Genomic DNA, 10,208 nt, shown 5'->3' on the forward strand with positions numbered 1-10,208 from the left:
CCCCTTGCACTTAAAAAAAGGAGGGGGGGGGGGGGGGGGGAAGAACCCAAACCCCAACCCCAGCAAACCAGCTTTCCCCACCCCAAAAAAGTAACGGGGGGGGGGGGGGGGGGGGAACCCCAACCAACCAACCCCAAAACAAAACCCAAATCACAACAGTAGTTTGTTTTTTGTTTGTTTTTTTTTTTTTGTCACTTTTAGTGTATGATACAACTTTACACAGCGTGTTAGAGGTTATTCACAAGGAAATAAGGAGGAGCCCAAAGTTAAGTTACTGAAATAATTACTCACACAAATACCCTACCCCAAGCACAGGCGCTAAAACAAACAGAACACTAGAAGTTTCTTTTCTGGCTGGTTTTTTTTTTGTCTTTTTTTTTTGTTTTTGTTTTGTTTTTTTTTTTGAAGGTAACAGTGGGACACGGTGACAACCCCGAGCAGGTGAGACCCTGCTGTGCTGGGGCCAAGCGCTCACACGCATGTGTGCAGGGATGTGGTTCACAGTGGCCGAGGGGGAGCTCGGTCGGGCCCCGCGGTGCTGAGCCGTGCTGGGCTCCACGTCCCTGCCCCCAAGGGGTGGCCGAGGAAGAGGAGCAGCTGGTGAAGCCGAGCCCAGGCAGCCAGCAGCGCCCTCGGCCCCCGGAGCTGGGTGGGAACGGGTGGGGGGCGGCTGTGGGTGGACACCAGTGCCCCTGGGAAAAGCCCCCCCAAGACTCACCGTCAGCGTTTCAGTCTGTAACGGGATCCAGCAGCGGCTTTCCCTCCTCACGGCCCCTTCGCCCGGAGAGCGGCCGGCACGGATCCTGGGGGGACTGGCCCCCCTCGCTGCAGCGCCAGCCAACACGGTGCAGCTTCGTGGTGCCCGTGGGGTGACGGTGCTGGCGGGCACATGCTGAGCTCACCCAGGGGCCTGGTTTTGGCTTCTGGTTTTTCCTCTGCCAAATTAAAATCTCCTCCTCCCCGGGGAAGCCGCCAGCCGGGGCCTGAGTGCGGCCGTCCTGGGGCACGAAGTGGACCAGCGTCCGCCGTTAGGCAAGTGATGGTGAAGGACCTGGCACATCTGGCAGGTGAGCGAGCCAGAGAGGGGCCGGGGGGTCTCTGTGACAAGCCTGGACTTGGCTTCTCCCCCCAGTTTCCCAGCAAAACACAAAATAAACAACATTGAAAAGGGAAAGGGAGAGGAAAAAAAAAAAAAAAAAAAAAAAAGGAAAAAAAAAAAAAAAAGGGGTGGATTTTGCTGTGACATTTCGGCCATCACTTCCTGTGATGGAGAAGTGGCCCCTGGTCCCCAGGTCCTGCCCAGCGCCACCATCTGCCTTCCCATCCCGCACGGGCAAGCGGCAGCGAGGCCCAGGGTGTGAAGACGACAGCTCGGGCTTGCCCAGGCTGGCCGCGGGGTGCGGGGCGTCCCTCTCCCCTCCTCATCCCCGCGGGAGGAAGGCCACTGTCCCTCCCCGCAGGCACAAGCAGCCATGGGGAGAGTCACGTCCCGGGTGAGGACAGAGCAGCGAACAAAACCGGCCTCCCCGCGCACCAGGCAGCGCGTCCGGCCTCTGCCCTTCGCCTCCTGCACAAGGCAGCCGCCATCCTGCCCGCCCCGGCAGCCCGGGGGTGCTGAGCCCCCGCTGAGCCAGGCACGCGGGTCCGGCCGGACCGTGCAAACCCCGTTACGGTCTCTTCCCCGCGCCGCTGCCGAAAGGCTGCCCAGGAGGAGGAGGGGGGCCCAGGCGGGCGCTGGCAGCCGCTGGGTATGTACCCGCTGCCGGGGCGCTAGTTCTCGGGGCTGGCGTTCTGCCTGGCGCGGATGAAGGCCATGCCGTGCGTGCGGAAGGTGTCTTGAGGTTGAGCTGGCTGTCAAAGCAGCGGCCGCACACCTTGCAGGAGAGCTTGCCGTCGGCCACGTGCTGGGCGCCTCCTTCCAGCGGGCTCCGGGGCCCCGGCTCCTCCATCTCGCTCGCTCCCTTCTTCGTCTTGTGGGTGATGAAGCGGTGGCGGTTTGAGGGAAGACCTGGGAGGTGAAGCAGAGCCCGCACTACCCGGCACTGGTGGGAAGCTCTCGTCAGTCCGGTGCTGGGGATGTGCTCCTGGAAGTCGGCTGAGCTGCTGGCGAGGTAACCGCACTTGCGGCAGCGGAAGGGGGCCTTGCGGTCGCCCTTGGGGTTTTTGGAGGGAGGGGTGGTGCTGTCGGGCTCCTCGCTGCACGAGTCACCCTCGTCCGAGGAAAGTTTCCGCTTCCGCCCGGACACCTGCGGGAACGTTCCGGGTGAGCGTTACTGGGTGCCCAATTCCAGCAGCTCCGGGCACAGCCCAGCCCGCTCGGGGAATTCCCAGCGCCACGGGGCTCCCGCAGCGGCCCTGGACGCGCCTGGGGCAGCTCCTCGGCAGGTGCCCAGCGCACCGGGAGCTTTTCCCTTCTCTCCCGGCGCACGGCGCGGGGCTGAGCCGGCCAAGCGCAGCCGCTGCCACGCTGGCAGGGAGGGCGGGAGCTAAGCGAGCTGTGCCCAGACGGCGCCCGCACCCATCCGGCAGGCGCTGGGCCCCACGCTGGGAGGGAGCTGCTGGGCCCAGGCCCCGCGGGACGTGTGGAGGCAGGAGCAAGCCAGGATCAGGGCTCACGGCGATGCCTTCGACCCTGCCCCAAACCTCCGCAAGGCCCCAGCCCTTTGCCAGCACCCCAGGACAACAGCGAGCGCGTACCTGCGTGGTGCCGGTCCCTATCCGGGCGATAACGACCTCCTGGCTCTTCATCTGGTCGGTCACTTTGATCCCGTGTCGCACCTGGATGTGTTTCTCCAGGATGAGCCGGCTGCTGAAGGTCCTTTTGCCCTCGGTGCAGTACCTGCAGGGCCCGAGCAGGCAATGAAGCGACGCTCCGCAGCGAGAAGATGCTCTAGCACGACTGTGCAGGACCGAGCCCCGGCCCCCTGGGAAAGCTGCCCCCAGCACCCCGACCCCCGACCCTGCCCGCAAACGTGATCATCCACGTCCCTCTGGAGGGTATAAAACCCCGTGGTCCCTCCCGGTCCCTCCTCGCCCTCCTGCTTCCCAGACACGTGCTGGGTGCCCACCGTATCAGCTGTCTGTAGCTTTACCCTCCCGACCAGGGCTTAGCCCGGGGGAAGCGGAGCTGCCCCCCTTAAACCAGACCCCCCTCCTCAGCCCGAGCGGGGGCAGGTGCTGCGGGTACCGGCAGGGATAGACGCGCTTGATCCCTTCGTGATTCACTCGCACGTGTCTCCGGAGGCTGGGAGCGGAGCAGAACGACCGCTCGCACAGGTGGCACGGGAACTTCTTCACCGACTGCAAGGAACAAAGAGGCAGGTGGGGACGGCACGGGGAGCCGAGGGGAGCGCAGGGCTCCCCCCGCTGCAGGCGAGAAGCTGGACTGTGGAACTCGGCGCTGCCTCAGGTTCTCCCTCCTCGCCCACGCCACGGCGGCGCGTTTGGGTGACGAGTACCTGGTCTTTGCTGCTCACCCAGGTAACGTCCCTGCCCCCCAAACCTCAACCCTGACCGAGTTTGTGCCGGGGGGAGAATCCACATCCCAGCTGCAGCAGAACACGCTCCCGGCCCAGCAAGGAACCAGGGTGTCCTGCCCCGCTGCTCTGTGCCACACACGTTCCCTGCCCCCCTTCCCGAGGACTTGGCCGAGCCGCAGCTGGAGACCCCAGCTTTCTGCTCACCTTGCCGTGGTCCTTCTTCATGTGGGAGACATACTCATCGCGCTCCGGGAACCAGGAGTGGCAGACGCCGCACGTCCACCCGCTGCCCTTGGACTTGTTGACCGTCTTGCGCTGGAAGCGGCTTCGCTTGGTCTTGCGCAGCTCGGGGGAGCTGGGGGGCTCGTCCTCCTCCGTGGAGGACGACGACTCCTCCGAGATCTTGGACACGGGCGTTTCGACAGGCTCCTGCTTCGGCGTGAGCAGGATGGCTGCCTTCTTTGCCAGGTCTTCCTTTGGCTTCTGGGGCTGATGAGTGTTCTGGAAAGCAAAGACCAGGGTGTTGGCAGCTGTCTGGGGTCGGGATTCTTCCCTCGGCAGCCCAGAAGAAAAGCCTGCGCACCCCCAGGCCGCAGCCTGCAGCCAGGCTCATCTCCTCAGGCTCTGGGTGACAAGGGAGCCAGATCTCAGGGCCCTGCTGCATCGGCGATGATGCCCCCGGTGAAGGAGGGCGGCTCAAATATTTACATCAATAATTAACATCAAGGGGCTCCGCAGAGAGCGCCGGGCGCGGGCACAGCGTTACCTTGAGGTGCTCCAGCATGGTGCGCTTCTGGGCGAAGAGCAGCGGGCAGTCCGGACACTTGAAGACACTGACCCGCTGGTTGAGCAGATGCTGGTCGAAGTGGGAGGAGAGCAGGGGCTTGTGGGTGAAGACCGTGTCGCACATTGCACACTTGTAAATCATTCTGCCGGAGGAAAAAGGCACCGCTGTCGGCACAGCTCGGGCTGGGGTCAGGAGGACCCTGGAGGAACCGTTTTGGCAAGGGGGTTGAGAGCAGCCCTGGGCACGGTCAGACCCACACACAGGATGGGAAAGTAAAAAGCAGGTGGAAGCAGCTCCCCGTGCTGGTGCTGAGCTCTTCCCGCAGCGTCCCACCCACTGAGGATGCTCCCAGTTCTTGGAATCACAGAATTGTTTAGGTTGGAAAAGACCTTTAAGATCATCGAGTCAAACCACGAAGCCCAGCACCGCCCAGCCCACCACAGGCCGCGTCCCGAGGGCCACATCTACACGTCTCATAAATACCTCCAGTGGCTCCCCCGCTCCCCCAGGGAGCCTGTTCCAGCGCTTGACAACCCTTTTAGTGAAGAAATTTTTCCTAATATCCAGTCTAAACCCCCCCTGGCGCAACATGAGGCCGCCTCCTCTCATCCCGTCACCTGCTGGGAGTGATTTCTTCTGGCAAAATCTGTCGGGACGTCGGCTCTTGGAGCACTTACTTGGACTGCTGATTGCTGAAGCCAGGGTGCTGCGTGTAGACGTGCGCGTGGGCGCTGGGGGCCGACTTGAACGCCATGGGGCAGATGGGGCACTTGTGGAACACCTCGCAGTGGGAGGTCTGGATGTGGGACTTGATGGAGTTGACCCCACCGAAGACCACAGCGCAGCTGGGACACCTGGAGAGCAGAGGAGAGCAGGGGGTGAGGGGTAGGGGAGCTCAAGCCCCCCCATGGCGACTGGCACGCTAACGGCAAAGAGAAACCGGAGCACAAGGGTGCACGCCTGCTCCCCGTCTGACCTGCCCCAAGGACAGCAGGATCCAAACCAGAACTGGGCACTGGGAATGCTCCAGTAAGGAGCAACCAGTCCCGCCCAGCACCGGTGGATCCAGGGCCCAGGGAGCTCATCAGAAGGAGCAGGGAGAGACTGCAGGGGTCTGATGCTGCCAGCCAGGAATGAGGTGACATGGTGGCCAGTAGGTCCCAGGAGGAGGAAAATTCCCCTGGGGCTAAAGGGGTGAGAGCCAGAGAAAGGGCGCAGCGCGACGCTGACCCTCAGCCCCGCGCCCAGCACTGGTGGGGAGAAGGAACGTGAATTCCTGCCCCACCTGCAAAACAGAAACCCGCCGCAGACACGGGGCTCTCCCCGCTGGTCCGGCACATCCCCCCGTGTCCCTCTGCCGAGCTCGGCCCTACCTGTACCCCACTCTGCGGGAGAAGTGCAGGCAGGCCTCCTTCAGGTGGCTCTCGAAGTTCGCCAGGAGGAAGTTCCCTCCGCACTCGGGGCAGACGTGGGGCGGCCGGTTTTTGTGCATCCGCTGATGGGCGTTAAAGCTGCAGCGATTGGACATGATCATGGGACACGTCGTACAAACCTGGGGGGGGAGGAGAGCATCGAGAGGTTCAGCCTGGCACGTACCCACCTGTACCAAAGGGCTTTTAAGCCTTTTCTGCAGACGGACGTGGCTAACAGCCCCCAGCACCCGAAGCAGCCCCAAGCCACGTGCCGCCGGGAGAAGCGCCGGGACTCTGCAGGGCACGTTTCAGGAGATAATCTGCTCGCGCCAGCTTGCCGGGTAATTGTTGAGGGCGTTTCACAAGCAGACAAGATGCCTTTTCCAGGCTTTTCATCACAGATGGGTCCCAGATGCAGCGTGTGCCAAGGGTTAGCCGGGGACCAGCCGCTTGGTGAGGGAGTTTTACCGGAGGGAGCGGGGGCGTATTCACAGCAGCTGCCAAAACCGTTTTGAAACTAATTCCAACTCCAGGCCAGGAAACGGACATGGGGGTCTGGAGGGGAAGAAGCCACCAAGGCCTTGAGGAAACAGGACAGGGCTTCCAACAGGAGCTGCCCTGACAGATGTGATAACCAGGGCAGAGGTGGGGCGAGGAAGGAGAGGAGCAGCCCCCAGGCAGATGCCACGCACAGCAAGCTGCAGTCGGGCTCCCCTCGCTGCCGGTGCCCAGAGTGGGGCCCAAAGTGCTGCTGAGACAGACCCAAGGGTGATTCCGGCAGCAGGGCGACGAGAGGGGAAGAGAAATCGGACCGGGAACAGCAGCTGAAGGCAGCCCGGGAGATGGAGCAGGGACACAGGGGCATGTCGGGAAGGGAGCGGTGATCAAAGGTGGCAGGTGAGGAAGAGGATTACAGAGGCTTACAGCCTCAGCCAGCCCCATCCCTCGCTGCGCCGAGGAAAGCCTCTGGGCCTCTTATTTTTATTTTTTTAAAAGGAAGACAAAGCCATTTGTCGGAGGTGTTGGTTTAGGGCTGAGCCCGGCTGCTGGCTAGGTGAGGGCTGGTAACAGGTTTTGCCCTGCCAGCAACTTCACACTGGAATTTCCCCGCTCAAGTGCTCCCCGCAGACGGGCTCTCTCCGAGCTAGAAGTACTATTCTGCTGCATTCACAGGCAGCAGGTGCAAGCAGGGAGATAAGGACAATTTCCCCCAGCTCTCCTGTCCCTGATCTCCTTCCCTTTGTGCCCTGTCACTGCTCCTGCTGCAGCCCCACTGCACATACCCCCTCTGCTGCGTCCCAGCCCCTCCATCCACGGGAGGGCTAGGAGGGGGGATGAGAGTACGAAATCCTCCCCCCGTTAAAAGAAAGCTCCTCAGAACAATCCATGCAGGCATGTGAACTTCTGGGCTCCTGGTGACCTTCAGACAGAAAGCAGCCCTCCTCTGCAGCAGCGGGGCCGCAGCACCGCGCTTCAACAGCGTCCTGGCTACAGCAGCAGCTTCGAAGTAAACAGAGTTACCAGGAAACAGCAAATTCCTTCTATGAAAAGGAAGCCGAGGGGGCTGAACGTCTCTGGAGGAAGGGAAAGGTGAAGGCATGGCACCGGCAGGACAGGGCTCCTCTGTGGACCTGCCCCCCGCCTTGCCTTTGAGAGGTCATCCCTCGGCAGCATTAATCCCGTGTTAGCTGGATGCTGCCTGCCCTAACGAACCAGGACGTGTTGGCAGCAGCAGGGAGCGTCAGGGACCTCAAGGCTGGCTCTCCAGGCAGGGTGGGGGGAACCCAACACACACACACCCCCCCTCCGCCGGTTCCTCCAGACTCCATTTGTGCTTCAAGCCGTCAAAAGAGGAAGCAGCGCCCAGAGCTCTAACATGGTTCCACGGGGACGGCTGCGTCCCACAGCGGGTGCTGGCAGGCAGGGCACCGGTGCCTGGGGACCCGCTCGTCCCTCCCCGCCGCGCCCTGGCTCCTTCACCCACGGGGCAGCTTTATCACCCGCCGACAACAGCCTCCCTTCCCTCCGCCCGGCGCCTCACGGGCACCAGCCAAACCCCGGCTCACAACGTTCTCCTTCCTGCACGAGTTTTACATCAGGAGGAGTCGGGCGTGCACAGGCACGAGTCCCCAGATCACACCTGGCGTCCTCCACTTCTGCCCCGCATCCCCAGAGACGGTTTGCTGTGGCTCCAGCACCCAGCTCCCACCTACGTACCGTGCTGCTGGTCGTCCCCGTGGTCACCGCCTGCTGGAAATGCGCGGCCAGCCCAGCTTTGTCCTTGCATTGTTCTTTGCACTCCAGGCACCTGAAGCAGCTGTAGTTGGTCTGCTCCGAGCTGTTGCTCAGAGGCAGGATGGGGAGGTCCTGAGCCCCGTTGGCCGTGGCCAAGGTGTCCTGAGCCACGCCAGTCACTTTGCTAGCGGGGAAGGAGGTCACCGAGACCAGGGGGGTGATGTCCGGCTGTCCGATCATTTGATCCAAAGCGATCGGCCTCATGACCAAATGGGAACACTGCATCACCAGCCCTTTGTCCTTGTGCTCCCGCGCGTGGAGGAGCAAACTGCACTTGTTAAAGAAGACGAGGCGTTTGGTGCAGTGGTTGCAGGTTACCTCGATGCGCATGCTTCGCCGGTCGTAGTGGCGAGCCAAGCTCTTCTCCAGGGCGAAGGAGTCCCCGCACTCCAGGCAGCGGTATCCGAAGGGAGGCAGGGTGAGGCTCGCGTCGGCCGGAGGATTCAGGTTGGGTTTGTACGTCGGCAAGAGGTTTTTACTGTTGAGGATCTTGTTAAAGGCTTCCACGAGGCTGGACTGGCTCCTGGAAATGACGGTGCCCGCGATGGTAGGGGAAGGCTTCTGCGGCTGCACCATCACAACCGTGGTGCCGTTGACTTTCTGGTTGGCCGTGGTGGTGATGGTTGTGGTCTGCGTCACGGTGCTGACGTTGGTCCTGGTGTCGGCTTTGGGCAGGGTCTGTGGCACCAGGTTGATGATGTTCTTGGCCACGGCTTTACCCGTCTTGGCCGGCAGCACCACGGATTTTTGCTGAGCCACACTGGCCGCGATCAGCATGGCGCTGCTGGCGTTCTGGATGGTGGAGACGGGCAGGACAGTGCCTTTGAGCTTGGTGCCATTGCCAAGCTGAACACTGACAATTTTCGGCCCCTCAATGTTTTTCAAGGGGCTGGAGAGCTCCATTTTCTCCTTGGGCACCTCCAGCGCGATCCCTTCCTCTTTCTCTGCCAGCGCTGAGAAGCTGACACCCTCGAGAGAAGTCTCCTGGGAGCTCTGCTCGGCCGAGCCCTTGGTGGAGCCTGGCTCTGAATCCGAGGAGACCCTGGTCACTGTCCGGGTGATGCTGCCACAAGATGTTTTGATGGTTTTAATCCGCACTTTCAGGGGCCGTGAGGAATTGGAAGAAGGGGAATCATTGTTGTTTTCTTCTTCCTCCTCCTCTTCTTCAGCACTGGACATACTCTGTGGACTTCCCATCGACTTCTCCAGCATTTCTTGCTCTTCCTTGAGGGTGATGTTGTCCAGCTGCTTTGGAGAAGTGGGGAGCCTGGGGCTTTGTACCACCGGTGAGGAGGCCTTGAAGAACGGCTCCCGGGGGCTGGCAGGCGAGTGTTTCACTTCAGGAAGGTTGCTGGCGCTGCTGTCAAGGTTTGGGTCAGAACCGGGCCAGGACGCGATGGGAGAATCATCCGTGGAGTAGCGAACGGTGACCGATTTCAGGTGCTCCAAGGGACTGTCACCCAAGGCTGCAGCCAGGCCCTTCGGGCTGGCTTCGTGGCCCACCTCCTCCGAGTCAGACTCCTCTTTTTTGATGCAGGGGATGGCAGGAGGGGACCCATTTGCACCCCCTGCCTGGCTTGTTTCAAAGGACTGCGGGAAAGCCGGGGGCAGGTTCTCCGTGCTCTCTCCCATGGGCTCTTTGCAGTCCAGCGACGGGGTGGGGGATGGGGAGAGGGAGGGCACAGCGAGGGACTTCTCCTTCGGTTTACACTCCCGGGGTCTGTCAATCAGGTTGGCAGCGTTGTCTTCGTTGGGATCGGGGCTAAAATGGGAAAAGATATCCAGGGGTTTGGGGCCTTTTTCCTTCACCCAACACTCCCCGTTGGAGGATGCCACAGCTTCCACAGACCTGGAGGTGGGGGACCTGGGCATCTCAGCGGCCCCAAAACCATTCTGCAGCAAGCGGGGCCCAATGACGTGCCCATCTTTACCGCGCCCATCCAGGGCATCAAGCTGCTCGGGGCAGACGGTGTTCTTCACAATCACGCTGACAGCAGTGATGTCTGTGTGTGGGAGGACGTGGTCAGGGGGTCCTGGCTCCCCGGGGACTTGCTTGATGTGAGCGTCAGCTTCCTCGTGGCCGGAATGGATGGCCTCGTTCGTGTCGATGTCAGGAATATCGAAAGCTGCCAGAAGGTCATCAAAATCTGGAGTTTTCATGTCACCCATGGTGGGGAATGTGGCAGAATCTGCAACAGAACAAGGAGAGGAGCATTAGCATCGTGACTCAGGCAC

General features: G+C 61.6%; 1 protein-coding gene across 4 annotated transcripts in view; it reads right to left on the reverse strand.

The window, feature by feature from the left end:
• Window positions 1–178: 178 nt before the first annotated feature.
• The window catches only part of ZNF687 (zinc finger protein 687), a 29,381-nt gene continuing 19,351 nt past the window's right edge, over window positions 179–10,208 (reverse strand). For 2 of the 4 annotated variants that reach the window (XM_037411817.1, XM_037411819.1), the window contains exons 2-9: window positions 7,896–10,162; window positions 5,640–5,818; window positions 4,944–5,120; window positions 4,246–4,408; window positions 3,684–3,980; window positions 3,188–3,300; window positions 2,698–2,839; window positions 179–2,246 (exon numbers count right to left, since the gene is read on the reverse strand). In XM_037411817.1, coding sequence (XP_037267714.1) covers window positions 1,668–2,246; window positions 2,698–2,839; window positions 3,188–3,300; window positions 3,684–3,980; window positions 4,246–4,408; window positions 4,944–5,120; window positions 5,640–5,818; window positions 7,896–10,142 — 3,897 coding nt within the window. In that variant the 5' untranslated portion in view covers window positions 10,143–10,162 and the 3' untranslated portion in view covers window positions 179–1,667. The remainder of the gene's footprint in view (window positions 2,247–2,697; window positions 2,840–3,187; window positions 3,301–3,683; window positions 3,981–4,245; window positions 4,409–4,943; window positions 5,121–5,639; window positions 5,819–7,895; window positions 10,163–10,208) is intronic. The other 2 variants (XM_037411820.1, XM_037411818.1) reach the window with 1 other exon arrangement.

This window comes from Falco rusticolus, chromosome 19 (genome assembly GCF_015220075.1).
Source record: "Falco rusticolus isolate bFalRus1 chromosome 19, bFalRus1.pri, whole genome shotgun sequence".
NCBI lineage: Eukaryota > Metazoa > Chordata > Aves > Falconiformes > Falconidae > Falco > Falco rusticolus.